At 38.8% G+C, this 17817-nt stretch overlaps 2 protein-coding genes across 3 annotated transcripts in view; one reads left to right on the top strand and one right to left on the bottom strand.

Annotated features, from left to right (window-relative positions):
• Positions 1–226: 226 nt before the first annotated feature.
• kcnmb2 (potassium large conductance calcium-activated channel, subfamily M, beta member 2) lies at positions 227–2911 on the bottom strand. Its single transcript, XM_051867391.1, has 4 exons — positions 2694–2911; positions 2363–2533; positions 2024–2219; positions 227–562 (listed from the first exon to the last, which is right to left on the bottom strand). The coding sequence occupies exons 1-4, from the start codon at positions 2738–2740 to the stop codon at positions 278–280; spliced, it is 699 nt and encodes a 232-aa protein (XP_051723351.1). The 5' UTR covers positions 2741–2911; the 3' UTR covers positions 227–277.
• A 13548-nt stretch (positions 2912–16459) lies between these two features.
• tbl1xr1b (TBL1X/Y related 1b) overlaps positions 16460–17817 on the top strand; it is a 28324-nt gene continuing 26966 nt past the window's right edge. Inside the window, exon 1 of one of the 2 annotated variants that reach the window (XM_051867124.1) lies at positions 16460–17009. The gene's annotated coding sequence lies outside the window, so the exon portion shown is untranslated. The remainder of the gene's footprint in view (positions 17010–17817) is intronic. The other variant, XM_051867117.1, reaches the window with a different exon arrangement.

The raw sequence follows: 17817 nt of genomic DNA, 5'->3' as shown, positions 1-17817 counted from the left end.
GGCTTATAACAGATAAAATTAGAAACAGTGTCAAAAAGGTTAGATATTTAATGTTTATATTATATTGCATCATTATTTTGCATATTATATTGCATTATCAAAAAAAAGTCCTTATCCGAACAGCACTAGCCTAACTAACCTATCTGGAATAGAACTTCAGAGATATGATTTGTGGTTACAATATAGCTTAGTCAATCCTTGAACAGCAGGAGGCCAAAAAGCAGAAATGAAAGCTCCTCCTTTCACTTCACTGTGTCTGTCAATCACTGTGCCCCTTTCACTTTGGTGCTTTGCCAATTTGTTCACACAGTATGGAAAGGTATTGAGTGAGCTTGACCATGAGTATGATGAGGGTTCCTCCAGATAACATGCAGGAGGGCCAGAAGAGAGAGTGGAAAACTGCACTGCTGCCATGCAGACGGTTCAGAAGGATACTGGCCTGATGCTCGCTGGAGTCGTGGTAACATGTTACCTGCTGCTGCGTCTTCAGATGTTCTGAAATATTTTGGACCATAACACGGAGGGCGCTGTGGTCCTTCTGGCATTTTGGCACATAAAAACACTGTGGAAAAATGAAATAAAATCTACTTTAAACATAGTGAAAACAAAGACACAAGTTGTTATTTATTCATATTATTTTTCAGTTTTGTATTTAAAGAAAATCATTTACTTTAAATGTGCAATTTTGGATATATTTTAATATCTACACTACAATTCAAACATTTCTGGTCAGTGAGACATTTATTCAGAATTACATTAAACTGATCAAAAGTGACATTAAAAACATTTATAATGATACAAATGATTTCTATTTCAAACAAATTCTACATCATTCTATTCATCATAAAATCCTGACCATATGGAATTATATATATATATATATACAGTCAAACCTAAATTTATTCAGACACCTTGAACATTTCATTCATTAATACAGTTTATTCACTACAGTTTAAAATAAATGCCAAGATCTCAGAGTTAAACTGTCAGAAAAAAAATATATCTTAATTATACAAATTAACAAAGTGTCTGAATAATTTTTGGTTCCAAATTTGTATCAATTTTGCTGGTAGTCCACTGTATGAAGAATTTTTGGGTATAATATGTCACAGTTTACTGTTATTTTGCTATCCTCACTTACATAAATGAACTATAGTGTCCTGCACCCACTAGTAAAAATATATCAAAAATATCAAAAATGTCTGAATAATTTATAGTTAAAAATGAACCAGCATTAATTCCATGTTGGTAATATTGTAAAAACGATTTTTTAAATAAATGCAGCCTGAGTGCACATTTCTTTCATAAACAATGAAACATTAAAATCTTGCTGAACCAAAACTTCTGAACACTAGTGTATTGTGAGGTGTTAATTTTAAATTGGAGGTCCATTTAAATTTTAGTTCATTCACAACCATCCTTGTCAGAACAAACTTACTGGTTTTGTTTTGTTTGTTTGTTTGTTCAAACTTTCTACTATCAAATCATGAAAAATGTATTTCTAAGAGGTTGCTTAAAGCTTCATTTAAAGATTCTGTTCATCTATTTTGCTGACTTCCACCATTTTGTAATATCAGTGGCTGCATCCAAAATCACATACTTCCCTATAGTAGGTGAAAAAAAGTATGTCCGACTTCACAGTACTCATAAAAGAGTAAAAGAGATTTGGAAGTGTGCATACGGACACTTTACTATCCCATGAGGCCATGGATAGTCAAGGAGAGGATTTATGAATGGCAGTGAAGCGACGCAACTGATGCTGGTAGGTAACATGATAATGACAGCATGGTGATGTAGTGCGTCCGGATTACAAGTAATTATTATTCAAATTATAATAAGTGACTACTTAAGAGAGTATGCAATTTCAGACGTAGCCAAACACTCTCTCTATAACCCCGCCCTACAAAGGCATGCCTGCCAATCCAGTGTCAGCAAACCTAACGTGCAAAATGAATAAATTCTTTCACTGTTGAAAAATCGCCATTTGACCTTAATTTAAACATTGTTGTTTTGAAAAATTCACCTCTGAACTGACGTCCAGCATCTCCTCATTGTGAACAAGCAGCCCAATTCGGCCGGTGGCATTCAGGCTGACGTAGACCTGTAGACAGGGGTACTTAGAGCTTCGCCAGCAGTCGGAGCCACAATTGTATGAACAATTGATATCCTTTGTTAGAGTGGAGTTAAGCACAATACAGGTGGTCTCATCTGTCAATACACTGCATTTTACAACAGAAAGAAAACTTTTAAAAGAAAGATAACTCTTAAAAGTCACACTTAAAAAATACAGGTTCCAGTATAGACTGAACATCATGGATTTTCAGAGCTAAATGTTATTGACAAAGTCATGATTTAACACTACCTGTCTGCATACGTGCGCACCATGGTGATACAGATCACAAAGTACATCATGACTGAGCTGAACACCATGCCCAAACCCAGCAGGATGGCCCTGTCCTCTCCGGCCTTCAGCGCTGTTTCTGTCCGTTTTTTGTCCTTTAGCTCATAACCCCATAATCTCTTATAAATTACCCTAGGAAAAGAAGTCCAAACAGTGAAATAGTTATAATTTATAAAACATATTATTCCAGTCCTGGGTGCTGATTGACCACACATGATGACGTGAATAACAATCACCCAATAAATTAATTGTACTTATATGCAGGTAGAGCAAGTGGTAAACAGATGTACACCTTTGTTGAGTGACTTGTGTTGTTTTGACTCCCTTCACAAAGAACATCTTGTCTGATGCCTGTCAGTGGGATCTGGAAGATCTCTGAGTTCTGTAAAATTAAAACAGAGAAATCATTGGATTTTATATTCTGTCACACTGAAAACCTGTCACTGCTCTTACGGCACAAGCCTGTTTGTATATTACAAATCTAAAAATATCCATCTTGTAAATGATTTGAGGTTATAAAATTTCCATTTATACCATGGTTCTGTTATAAAACTATCTGACCATAGTTTGACACGTTATGTGTACAGAAGATAGAAGTATTGATTTTACAATTCACTGCTTTTACTATGTAAAGAATATATTAACTATTCACTGACACTGCACTTCAGTGATGCATAAATCAGCAAAGAAAGATGGTCCATAACTCCTTAAGTGCAGTTTCTGAATAAATCTGATGGCCTTAAGAAAGCTTGAGGATCTTAGGGAAAGACTGAGCCTTTGCAATATTAAGTGTTTGGTTTGTTTCAGTTAGTCTATGTCCATTAAAATCTACATTTAGTTTGAAAACAAAATGCTTTGTATAGATATTTCTCAGATCCCCTTCAACACTGACTTAAGGAATATTGAAACCTACCCACTGAGCATCCAGTATGTCATATCCAGCCTTTTAAATTCAAGAATGAATGTGGATAACATTCAGTAAATATCTTTTTATCAGGTTAATTACTGATTATTAATCACTCAAACCCCTTTATCTAAACCTGTCTACTTAACCGTTGGTCTTGCGTATATCACCATGTTTGTGGGTTTTTTTAACATGTTTTACTCGCATTTGTAATTGTAATCAAATCCTTGTCCACCGCGCAATGGGTTGTGGGCAATATTAGCCGTTAGAGTGTGCACAGATCTCCACTTTGGATTCTAACTGGAAAAAGTAGACCATGCGGGTATCTTTGGAATACTTATTTCAACATACTATGATTTGGGATGCACTAATTCTAATTTCAGATACTATTTAGGACAGATAGTATGTGAATTGGGATGCAGCAATGGTTAGGAAAATCTGCAGAAGTTCAAACTGAGCCACAGAAAGAAAGTGAATTTGAATGTGACATGGTTGTTGGTGCCAGGCGGGCTGGTCTGAGTATTTCAGAAATCTGATCTGATCTACTAGGATTCTCACACAAAATCATTTCTAGGGTTTACAGAGAATGGTCCAAAAAAGAGAAAATATCCAGTGAGCTGCAGTTCTGTGGGCGATGCCTTGTTGATGCCAGAGGTCAGAGGAGAATGGCCAGTCTGGTTCAAGCTGATAGAAAGGCAATGGTAACTCCAATAACTACTCATTACAACCGAGGTCTGAAGAAGAGAGTCTCTGAATGGATAACACATTGAACTTTGAAGTAGATTGTAATGAGTTTAGTAGTTCAGGGAAGAAGGAGACGGGAACCGGTGAATGTTCAACAATAACTTTAAACTAATAAAATAAGGAAACACAAAACAAAAGTAAAAGTGGCAGCCCCTCAGGGACGACTGCCGCACACACATAAACAAAACATAACATAAAGTCCATGGCTGGTCCTCTCTCGTCCTTCACTTTCGCCGCTCCTCTTTTTATCCTTCCGAACTTCTCCGTGAAATACGAGACTGGTGCGGCACTCAGGTGACACTCATTAACACTCGCGCCACTGGCCTCACCCTGCTCTCATGGTTCAGCCTCGTCCTGCCCGCCACATACCCCCATCGCCCCTCGCAGGCCGGGGGTACCCATGAGAGAAAAGGAGACGGAAGGATGAGGAGAGACAGAGACGAGAGAGGGGAGAGAGGAAAAGAAAAAAAAAATCTTGGTCCAGTTCCCAAAATGCATTGCCATCCGGTCTTCCACCAGCTGGGTGAACTCCTCCGCAGTGCTTGCGGCAGCGAAGGATAGCCTTCGGTGGACGGCTCGACACTCCTCCTCCACCTGATGGAGGGCAACGACTCCTCCAGGTTCGGGCAGCCAGTAAGAGTCCCCCGTTCCCTGCTCCTCCTCTTCATGGCGGACAGCAGCAGGCTCCTGCCTCAGCAAACGGTGGCGACGACTCCACTTCCTCACGGACGTAGCCAGCCCTCCACAACCCAGGCAGCCGGCAGCGAGTTTGTCCGTTCCCCAGCAACTCACTCCAGCCCACCGCCTTGAGTGTCCATGGCGGCAGACTCTGCTCAGCCATGCTCGTGGCTCTTGACAGCTTGTTCCTCCTTCCTCCTGGGTTATGGCATCAATGTAAGGATGTTAGTAGTTCAGGGAAAAAGGAGGTGGGAACCGGCCAGTGTTTAACAATAACTTTAATCATATAAAATAAACAAACACAAAATGAAAGTAAAAGCAGCAGCCCATCACCGACGACTGCCGTACACACATAAACAAAACATAACATAAAATCCAGCCCTGGTCCTCTCTCGTCCTTCACTGTCATCACTCCTCCTTTTATCCTTCCGAGCTCCTCCGTGAGATACGCGTCTGGTGTGGCATGCAGGTGACACTCATTAACGCACCACCGGCCTCGGCCCACTCTCACGGCTCGGCCTCGTCCTGCCCGCAACACACATGGATTACAGCAGCAGAAGGCCACACTGGGTGACACTCCTGTTAGCTTAGAACAGGAAACTGAGGCTACAATTCACACGGGCTCACCAAAATTGTACAATAGAAGATTGGAAAAATGTTGCCTGGTCCAATGAGTCTCGATTTCAGCTGCGACATTCAGGTGGTAGGATCAGAATTTGGTGTAAACAAATTAAAACCATCCTGCCTTGTATCAACGGTTCAGGCTGCTGGTGGTGGTGTAATGGTGTGGGGGATATTTTCTTGGCAGTAGTATAGATGTACTATATAGTAGTACCAATTGAGTGTCGTTTAAACATCACAGCCTACCTGAGTATTGTTGCTAACCATGTTCAACCCCCTTATGATCACAGTGTACCCATCTTCTGATGGCTACTTCCAGCAGGATAACGCACAATGAGCACAATGAACATGACAATGAGTTCACTATACTCAAATGAATCACCAAAATCACGAGATCTCAATCCAATAGAGCACCTTTGTTGGTGGAATGGGAGATTCGCATCATGGATGTACAGCCAACACATTTTTTTTTTATGAACCATAGAAGAACACTTAATTTCCTAAGATGATGATGTATATGCTGTATAAATGATGTTTTTGTTTTAAAAACTACCACACTATCACAACATAAGTGCACAAACATGCCTCATTATAATGCTCAATAATGCTCCCAAAAGCTAGCCTATGCATATTCAAAACAAGTATGCATATTCAAACAAAGCTTGATACAGCTATGAGGAGTGAGTCATTAAGGGGTCAGAAATGAAGCTGACGGTTAATAGAGCCCCACTTTCAAGATTGCCTTGCCATTACTAAGAGCATCAGGGCATAGAGAATTACATTATTATTACAAGTACACACTCACATGCTGTACTGACAATGTCAACTGTTTCTTAAGCGCAACATGCTTTTGCTAAATGCAGAACGATGCCAAACATAAAGCAGAGTAAATACATTATTGATTCACTGACCATGGGTTTGGAAAATAGCCCAAATCTTTATTCCTGAAACAAGGAGATGTAGTCTATTTAGGGGAAAATGCTAAAGCTCTTTCCTTTTGTCCAATGTCACATGATTTTTAAGTAATGAGATGATTGAAAGCACTCAGCAATGAGGGATGTACTAATAATTTTACAAGTTCCTTTTAAAAATGAATAGGCCTTTTCTATCACATCTAATCGATAAAGGTTTTTGGCTGATTGAAACTGCCTAAATCGTTGTATCCATTTAAATGGATTTAAAAATCAATGCACTCAAAGTCCTTTATTCTTTGGAATTCACAAATAAAATCTGCTTTTCATTCACGTCAACGGACAGCAGCTTATTGGCTTTCTATTGTATTTTTTCATGTCTCACTTGACATGGCTTTGTAGAGCAGCTTCTTTTAAATCTAAGACATCTTGAATCAAAGAAGGTACATCAGTGAATATATATTCCTGAATAATTTTTCTCTCCATTTACTCTGCTAGTACTTATCAGAAGGCAAAGAAGCATTCAAACCCAGCATGCTCTATCTTACCAATCAATCAATATATTTAATCCAAAGCTTTCCGTTTATATCCCTTGCAAGGCCAAGGTCTCTACATACCTGTATTGATAGATTGGAGCCAAAGTAGAGCAATGAAATTTCAGGAAAGCATGTTGAGTCAATAACCGTCAGCCTTCACTTGCTCCTCTTGAGACCCGTAAGGGTTTTTAAAATACCCGATAATGCTGCTGGCAGATTTGTGGCTTTGTGGGCTGTGTGCCAATGTGTGAAACTGTGTAGGACAGCAATTTCCTGCCAAATGATGTGCGGAATGAGTCCTTCCTAGCCGGCCCGACACCCTGACCTTGCCCCTTTCCAGCATGGAGGTAAAGAACTAAACAGAAATAACCATGTGCCACTTTTCGTCAAACCTCTGTCATTGAGCTTGCATACATGATTTATGGTGTTTACTTAGGAAAGCATCACTACTACGATTACTCATACTTAGGATTAGTGATTTGATCCCCTAAACCTAAGGGCAGAAACAAACCATTTTTACACCATAAAACCCAATGATTCTGTGCAAGCTGAGGAGAGGTTCCATTTGCATTTCCATTTGGACATGGTCAAAGTCCTTTGCAATTCAGTTCCGACCATCACACTCGGCAGCTATTTAATGCAAGTACATTTCCTATCTAATTGAATGGGGAAATACAAAAATCTCACATTTACATAACAAATCAGCAATAACATCTGACATGACTGGTGTCATAGACCCTCAAATAATGCTTAAAAATTGTATATTGCATTATAATGCACTGTAGAGCAAAGGCTATTTTTACATATATTTCTATCTAATATATGTGTTTTGATTTCGTTTTCACTGTGTTCCATTTCTGTTTTGCCTGCCTTCCTAGTTAGTTTACCTGGCTGTTAATTAGTTTCCCTATAATAAATAGAACATTATTGTCCGATGGCGTGAACGCTATAGTTATCATTCTTGGTGCGAATGGGCCTTTGCGCCAGTTCCAACACAATTTTAAGTTTTGGCAAATTGATGGCTCATTTGTAGGAATTTGTTCCATCTGCTTATGCCCCAGCAACGAGTATGTTTTTTTTTTTTTTTTTTTCGAATAATCGTATGTTTTTGTACGATTTACATCATATGAATTCATACAAAATTGCCACCTCATAGTTACATTTTCCCTTAGTTCTCCCAAGAATTAAAATTCTGTCATTAACTACTCACCCTCATGTCGTTCCACAGTCGTAAGACCTTTGTTCATCTTCGGAACACAAATTAAGATATTTTTGATAAAATCCGAGAGGTATCTGACTCCTCAATAGACAGCAATTTAACCACCACTTTCAAGGTCCAGAAAGGTACTAAAGACATTGTTAAAATAGTCGTTATTTTTTTGTCGTTATTTTTGTTTTGTTTTTGCGCTCGAAAAGTATTCTTGTCACTTAATAAAATTAAGGTTGAACCACTGCAGTCACGTGGACTATTTTAAAGGGTAATATAATGCCACTTTTACAAGATGTAAAATAAGTCTCTGATGTCCCCAGAATGTGTATGTGAAGTTTTAGCTCAAAATACCCCACAGATAATTTTTTATAGCATGTTAAATTTGTCACTTTTTGAGGGTGAGCAAAAACGCTCCTTTAAATGCAAATGAGCTGCTGCTCCTACGAAGAGGGCGGAGTTTCAAGAGCTTGTGTTAGCACATTGTGTTAGCAGCACTGATTACCTCACGCAGACTCACTGAAAATGTCAGAAACTGTTCAGCCTTTTATGTTCAAACCGGAGTCGGACAATTATGGAGAGACTCAAGAAGAAGTGACAACATGTAGAATGCAACAGGACGTTTCTGAATGGTTGGTTGATGAATTTATGTAGCTGATGTGGAGTTAACTATCTTAAAGTTATTGATTGCATATTCTGTCATGGTATTCTATAAATCGCTCATGTGGGAACTGTTGTAAGAGCCAGAGAATATATGCTACATGAAGATCGAACAGGTATAGTTTAGTTTAATTACGGTTATAATTTGTCATGTTGTCATCTTGCTTTTTATGACATGCTATTGCATTTGTGTTACATACTGTATTGCAATAACATGGCCTCACCCCCTTTATTGCGTGTTCTCGGGGGCAGGGTTTATGTAAATTTTAGGGTTAGTGATGTCACCAACCTGGGAAGAAGCTCGTTGTAGTCCCTACCAGCCATTTGTTGTAGTCCTTAGAGAATTCTTTAAAAGAAAATATCTCCCTTTGCAGTGAACTTTGAGCGTTGTAATTTTGCAGACGTTGTTTATGCTCTAACAGCAACATCACACACTAACTAAAGTTTAAAAAGTGAAATCGCAATTAACCACCCCTTTCATGATGTCTTTAGTACCTTTCAGGACCTTGAAAGTGGTGAAATTGCTATCAGATACCTCTCAGATTTCATCAAAAATATCTTAATTTGTGTTCCGAAGATGAACGAAGGTCTTACGGGTGTGGAACACATTTTTTGGGTGAACTAACTCTTTAAAGGGGTTAAGATCAGGTAAAATTGCAATGCATACCTGCCCTTGAATTGTACTCATTTCAGAACACAACTAGATGCATGTGTTCACATGCTGGTATGTTTAGTATGTTTCCTTTATTATTAATCTTCACTGTGTAACTCGTCCTGCACCATTTGTGTGAGAGACATGAATGTGAAATCATGCACCGTTCTTTTTCTGTTAATTGGTCAGACATAAGAATTTCACCTGGTGGATAATAAAAACAATGCAACAACACTTCAAAACAACCATATAACAATGCATTAAATAACCAACCACACACATATTGCAGTGGTGACAGTTGATCAAGCAATCACCACTCTAGTTTGTGGCTACAACTTTTTATGCATCAAACACACATTATGCCGAAGATTAAGATGAAACTAAAAAATATTAGGTGGCAATGACAGCAAGCATTTCAGCAAAGGATCACACATGTCAAACATGGTTTTATTTTAACCTCTGAGAGACAGAAGGGATTCTTTGCTGACTAAAATTCTCTACATATCTGAAAGATGGCAGATAGATCATTTTGTCCCAAGGGCAAACTGATGAGAAGAAGCCAGAACTGCTGTAAGTGCAAGAAGACACACTCTTTTATCTCAATGCAGTTTGTCCGTGTGAATGCACATAGAGACGATAATTGGACTTTTTGATGGTCTCTTTTAAATTCTGAAATCCATTTAACACTTTTCACACTTTGTCGCAAATGGAATGGAGTCAAATCTTTTCATTTTCTTTTTTTTTTTTTTCTGCAAAGAGCCCATTTCTCAAAATGATGCTATCTTTGACTCAACTTCATCTCCATATACTCGGCTGAGGCTGACTAGTTCTTTTTGGGGGAAAGTACTACATCCACATTATTTTCTAGATTACATCAAACTTAGAAATCTTTTATTTGACAATCAGACCAGTCACGCACCCTTGTGTGTTTTTACAGTGTGTTGAGCAGATCCTTAACGGTGGACATTTACACCTGTTGCTGGCAATTGTGTTTGTTTCAGCTTCCTCTGTTCATGTGCCTATTCAGCCCTCTGAGAAATTTGAATGCCCTTTCGCAAGAATGTTCCAGGTAGTATTTTCTGCCTTGTGTTGGATTATTATAGCACCATGGACAAGTGTTCAGAAGGGTTGAAAGGTCCTGTCTTATCATCACAACATACATTTCAAAACACGGACAGGTCAGTTGATCATATACTGTAGCCACAAATATGGCACGTCAAGAGAATTAATGGCAAAGAGAAAGATTTTCAGTGAATATGTGCGTTTTGGCTGGTTACAAAAAAAATCCAATCGTATAACTTCAGAACATTTGACAATATAGTTACTAAATCAATTAGATACCACAGCACATAATATACAGAAATAGTTCTTTAAAGTGTTAGTTCACCCAAAAATGAAAATTCTGTCATTTATTACTCACCCTCATGGCGTTCCACACCTGTAAGACCTTCGTTAATCTTCGGAACACAAATTAAGATATTTTTGTTGAAATCCGATGGCTCAGTGAGGTCTGCATAGCCAGCAATGACATTTCCTCTCTCAAGATCCATTAATGTACTAAAAACATATTTAAATCAGTTCATGTGAGTACAGTGGTTCAATATTAATATTATAAAGCGACAAGAATATTTTTGGTGAGCCAAAAAAAATAAATAAATAACGACTTATATAGTGATGGCCGATTTCAAAACACTGCTTCAGGAAGCTTCGGAGCATTATGAATCAGCGTGTCGAATCATGATTCGGATCGCGTGTCAAACCGCCAAACTGCTGAAATCACGTGACTTTGGCGCTCCGAACCACTGATTCGACACGCTAATTCATAATGCTCCGAAGCTCCTGAAGCAGTATTTTGAAATCGGCCATCACTATATAAGTCGTTATTTTGTTTTTTTTGGCGCACCAAAAATATTCTCGTCGCTTTATAATATTAATATTGAACCACTGTACTCACATGAACTGATTTAAATATGTTTTTAGTATATTAATGGATCTTGAGAGAGGAAATGTCATTGCTGGCTATGGAGGCCTCACTGAGCCATCGGATTTCAACAAAAATATCTTAATTTGTGTTCCGAAGATTAACGAAGGTCTTACGGGTGTGGAACGGCATGAGGGTGAGTAATAAATGACATTACTTTCATTTTTGGGTGAACTAGCCCTTTAAATGTTTTTGAAAGAAGTATCTAATGCTCACCTAGGCTGCATTTATTTGATAATAATTAATAATCTGTTGAAAACCGTTGTAGTGTTTATTTTAATATTTTGAGGAAACCGTGGTACTTTTTTTCTGGCATTTTTTGATTAATAGAAACATATTTTTCTTTAAAAATGCATTTATTTGAAATAGAAATCACTTTGATCAATTTAAGGCATCGATATGTGGAATAAAAGTATTAATTTTGTTTTGTTTTTTTAAATCTTGAATATAGAATATATAGCCAATTCTTGGAAATGGTAGTTACAATTTATGAGTTAGAGAAAGATTGAGTGGTTAAATAGGCATGATGCCAGTTTGTACCACTGGGTGTCTCTGTTGGAGTTCGTACCTGTGATTTCAACACTTGAACACTAATAAGTGTGTGTTACCTCTGTGTGGTCGTTCTATATTTAGTTAGAGCTTTTTTCTCACTCACCATACCTAAAGTCATCACTATTATCTCAAACCAAAATTTAATTCTCAGGTCAATTCATTATTCAAAGAACTGACAAAACTGGTTCTAATATGCTGAAATGTTGTTTTGTCCAACTTGACCTTGTGGAGGAAATAAAACTCCAGTATAATTTGTTGTTGTTAGCCTAGCGCTAAAGGCCTCCCAGCTGCAGCAATTACAGATTATTGTTTTTATATAGAGAGACATGCTGGGTATGCAATCTGTATCTACAGTGTATTTCTGGAGCACTGTGAGTTATGAATGTACTGCTATTTAAGTGTGTCTTCTCCTCATACCATTCATTACTCAGAAATAATATTTCAGGTTAATGGTGCATACGCCAAGTTTCACAACACTGTAATCTTGGAAACACACGGCTCTGGAAACCATCCATCTAGCAGCTATTGTAATGCCAGACTCAGACTTCGCTGCTAAGACCGATGACCTTTCCATGATCAAAACTGAAGTCACATTTAGATGGATTGGGCAGTTTCACAGCTTGGTGGTGCATTAAATCTGAGGTTTATGCGATGCAGCATAATGGCATATGGGCCTGACACAGACGTGCTTGGATTTGAACACTTGAAAATGATCATGCTTCTTATCTGAATTTTTCATTATACTAGCTAACCTGAGTAAGCATCATCTTCTCCTATTTTCTTTATCCTCTACTGTTTCTTTTGCCAAGGGCTTTTACTACCAAAACAAAATCAGCAACACCTCAAAAACCTGGAAACCATTCACAACAATCTTCCTCCACTGTCCCCCTCCACCTCCACCCATCTCTTCTCTGACTGCTGATGACTTTTTGCCAGCTATTTCACTGATAACGTGGTAACCAGCTCTCTGATCTGCACCACTTACCCACAACCAACCTCCATCCACACACATTCACCTCTTCTCTTCCTTCTCTCCCCTCACGGAGAATGTGGCCTCTAAATTTCTCTGTGCCAACCTGTCCCTCAGAGCCAATCCCCTCCCACCTTCAACAGGGGATCTCACCAACACTGCAACCCGCTCTGACTCACATCATCAACACATCCCTCACCTACCGGCAAATTTCCCACCGCATTTAAGCAGGCTCCAGTAAGTCTCTCTTCAGACCAGTCTCTCTTCTTCCTTTTCTGTCAAAAACTCTTGAAAGACTTGTGTTCGATCAGCTCTTTCGGTTACAGAACAATGACAACCAGTCTGGCTTCACAAGTAGACACACCAGAGACTGCGGTCCTGACAATTGTTGAAACTCTAGGGCTGGCAAGAGTAAACCACCACATTCCCCTGTCCACCCTTTCTGTCTTGGGCATCACAGGTACTATACTTCGGTGGTTTTAGTCTTACCTCACAGGACAGATCTTTCAAGGAGAGAAGAGGTGTTTGAGTCACATCAGTTAATCACTGGAGTGCCTCAAGGTTGAGTGCTTGCTCCTCTGCTTTTCTCCATTTACACAACTTCACTGAGAATTACCATAAAGACACATGGCTTCTCCTACCGCTGCTATGCAGATTAAACGCAGCTCTATCTGTCACTGCAACCTGATGGTCCCACTGTCTCAGCTTGAACCTCTGCCCACCTTTCAGTCATCTCTGCCTGGATGAAGGAGCATTATCTACAAAAGATGGAGCTTCTTGTAAATCCTGCAAACCTGTCAGTTGACCACAACACCACTGTTTAACTGGGGTCTACAATACTAATGGCAACCAGGACAACAAGGAACATTGTGTTTGATGACCAACTGAGCTTTTCCACCCATATTTCAAGAATGGCCCGATCGTGCAGATTCGCGCTTTACAACATCAGGAAAAGAAGACAGTTTAGTGCAGAGTATGCAGAGCAAATTCTTGCCCAAGCTTTTGTCATTTCAAGACTAGACTACTGCAATGCTCTACTTGCAGGCCTTCCAGCCAGAACAAATAAGTCCCTGCAAATAATCCAGAGTGCACATCTGGGCTTCAACCAGCTAAAGAGAATGTCACACCCCTCTTGATCTCACTCCACTGGCTCCCAGTTGCAGCCAGAATCAAATTTAATGTTTTAAAGCTGGCTTTTAGGACTGCCACTGGAACAGCACCTCCCAACCTCAATGCAGTCCTACAAATGTACACTCCCTCCCACCAGCTAAGGTCACTGAATGAGCAATGCCTTGTCGGTTCTACACAATGAGGCACAAAGTCACTCTCCAAAAATTTCACCCTCTCTGTTCCTCTGTAATGAGCTGCCAACCTCTATCCAAACTGCTGAGACCATCACATCATTCAAGCTGAAGACACACCTCTTCGACAAGCACTTAACCACCCCACACTTTTAATCCAATGCACTTGTGCACACACACACACACCTACACCTACACACACACACACACACACACACACACACACACACACACACAAACTTTTCTTCTCTGTAATTCTTCCCCTTCTCTCTAGCTTCCAAATCTAGTTGTCAAATAAACTTGGCATTGTATATTAAGAATATCTTTGCCTCCTTAAGGAATTGCTTTTGTTTCTCTCTTGTAAGTTGCTTTGGGTAAAAGTGTCTGCTAAATGCATAAATGTAAATAATTTTGTTCTAGATTGAATACTTTTTAAAGAATATTTTCCCCAAAAGCATTCCTCCTGATCACTTTTTTGTAATTAGTGACAACTGTGCAAGACAAACAAATTGCATTGCTTCTAATTCTAATTAAACGGACAATATGTGTTTTGATAGACCAGTTTACTGAGAATCTCATCCAAATGTTTAATGTTTCACTCCATGCTAAATTTGGTGTAAAATGGATAATCGTGCCTGGCTCTGAGTGTTCCAGTTTTTCCTCTCTTTTTCCCTGCTTTATGTTCCAGCATTAATTTGATTGCCTCATTTACAGCCAGCACCAGTGCTGTTGCCAAGGATACAGGAAACATTTTTATTGGTCTGTTTGTATCCAATCTTTGTATAAAGCTGGTATTGAAGCGTGGAAAAACTCAAACATCTGACACAATTGCCAGGGCCTGCATTCATGTAAGAGACAATCATCAAGGACAGAATTATTGGCACATTATGCCACTCTGAGCAAGAAAAAGGGGCAGTGTCCTTTTTGAAGCATAGTTGCACTAATAACAGCAACAAAAAATGTAACATTTACTTATTACAACAAGTAGCTGAGTGATTTGCATACTGCTAATGAGCTATACACAAAGAACTGACCTTTACTTTTAGAGTTGTCATATTACAGAGGGAGAAGAGTTTGCATGTTCAATCAGAAATCAATGCACTGCACAGTACAAATTATGATCTGTATAAAATCCAATAATCCAATCATTGCTTGCTACTGTGACATTCAGCAGGATGATTTTCTTCAAGGTCACGATTAGGATGTCCAATATCACTTTGTCGGTTATTGCATTTCTACCTTGTATAAGTTTTTTTATATCCAAACTACATTTTAGTAGTGTCCTGCCAGAAATGTAGTCCTTCGATAACGCTCATAGCCACTGCTCATCCCATCGTATGAGAACAAATTATAGAGCAACCACAACTAAATGATAAATGGATTATGATCTGTCAGGTAATAATTCAGTTGGAGAGCATGTGTGCTGGTGGTTTATCTCATGGGTTGAAGGCTAACCCCTTCCTCCTCAGTCCTATCTTTTTAACATCTTTCCAGCAAGCAAGGATGGTTTGAGATGTTACATAGTTGTGTCATCATCTCTCAGATGGAGAGAGGAAAAAAAACAGGGGGGTTCTCAGTTAAATTAGGCCAGGCATTATTTGCTGTGTGTGTGTGTGTGTGTGTGTGTGTGTGTGTGTGGTTCAGGTATACCCTACATTATGGGGGACAAAAAAAAATTTGGTCCCCATGAGGAAAACAGTTTATAACATACTAAGTTGTTTTTGAAAATCTATAAAAAGGCAGAAAGTTTTCTGTGAGGGTTGTGTTTAGGGGTAAATTTAAGGTTAGGGGATAGAATATACAGTTCATACAGTATTAAAACCATTATGTCTATGGAAAGTCCCCATAAAACATGGAAACCTGTGTGTGTGTGTGTGTGTGATTTTCATATTTTATTGGCATGATTGTTATATAATTTGTTACATAATTTGTACTAAATTAAGGTGCTAAGTATTTAATAAATTTAAAATATAAGGTTAATATAAAATGGCCATTTATGTACATTACATTATGAAGAAAAACATATATGTACAATGAGTATAGGCTACAAGGCAGTAGTTGGTTTCTGAGGGTGTGCAGCTGAAAAATGAATTTTGCTGCAATTGATGGGTAACAGTTCAAATGCTCAATGGGGTCACAAGACTACTGCGATGCTTTTACAATACTTAAGGTAGACTGGAAAGAGCAGTGTAATACGCAGACCAATGATGTCAGTCTGTTATTGAATGACTGAGCAGAGGAGATTGTGGGTGTGGCGGAATCGCAGGCAATGCCCAGCCATGCAAAATATAGTTCTGTAACAGCGATGGGGGTTGGGCGTTCAACTGTGTTGTTTATCATTAGTCCGATTTTATGAACCTTAACACAGTTTTGTTCTACATTTTTGGAAATAGTTGCTTTTGAAATACAATGCGTAGTTCTAATCTCACATGTCTACAATTATAATTTAATACCCCCAAACAGTTAAGCTAATTTAAGAAAAACACTTCGCTTTTTGATAATCATAATCTCACATTAAACTAGTTTAACAAAAGTTGCATAATTTAGATATAATTGAGGTTTTTTTCCCCTTCAGTTTTTATTTGGAAGGAAGCCCCACGAGACTGATACCTCATTTTCGCCTGGAAAGTCTCCGCCCTACTGCTAGTCTGAGGCCGTCGGCTTCCTCTGAAGCGCTTGGCTGGCCATAAGCTGCTAAATGTTTCTTGTATTCCTTTATATTTCGTACAGACAACAGGAAAATAAATATTATTCGAGGACAGAAGTAACATTGTGGAGTGAAAAGGTCGAGGAATAACCTTCTGCCGGATTTGCGTCGGCGCCCTGGCACATTTGTTCAGTACTTTAGCTCCAGAAGCTAGCGGTTGGAGAGAGTGGACGCATCGACAGGAGTAAGACAAGCCTCTTATTCGCTCCTAAACACATCCCAGAACCTAGTTATGCACAAACTGACGGTTATAGACTCCGTTTGCGTTTTAGATAGCTGGAGTGCGATTATAATTCTTTAAAAGTGTTCATTTTGAAGAGTGAAACTGCAGCGCGTGTGACCGCGTGGTGGGGGATGGGAGCTCAGGTTCCTCGCGCCGTGCACGCGAGATGGACGTTGACAACAACTAGCTTGTATTTAACCGACTAGTTAGCTGCGTTGCTATGGAAGCAGCCACGTGCTGGAACTAGAATCGCTCATTTTTTGCACTTGTTTGGGGAGTTTGTTGTTTCCGGTGACGTTTATCCACGATACGCATTAGCCGTAAGCTAAAAATCGAATGACATGTAATGGCGCTTCCGGCAGAGTGTTAGCGTGACAGTTGTTACGGTCAGATATTTTTTGCGATGAAATTATGGTTATTCGTATTACGTTATGCATTTAATTATGTTTTATTAATTGTATTGATGTGTTTTTGTTAATTACTCTAATTAAATAACGTGTTATAACTACTCTGGAATGGCACGGGTGTATTTTACTGGTAAAGACGTGAATAGAGACACATTTAATGGACCTGTTGAAGAGAATGAACCAAAGTCAATTACAAAATTATGCACATATAACTAGTTTAACCATGAAAATGCATTTGACTACAGCAGATTTAACTCTGTCAAAGAAGTGATGTATTATATTTATCTATATATTATAAGCTGTACAAGAACTTTTAGTTTGATTGCATGGTTTCATTATAGCTGATAGGTTTTGTGTCTACA

The sequence above is a fragment of the Ctenopharyngodon idella genome, chromosome 2 (assembly GCF_019924925.1).
Source record: "Ctenopharyngodon idella isolate HZGC_01 chromosome 2, HZGC01, whole genome shotgun sequence".
In the NCBI taxonomy this organism is placed as follows: Eukaryota; Metazoa; Chordata; class Actinopteri; order Cypriniformes; family Xenocyprididae; genus Ctenopharyngodon; species Ctenopharyngodon idella.
Note: the sequence above shows the minus strand (reverse complement) of the source record. Positions and strands in the feature narration are given on the sequence as shown.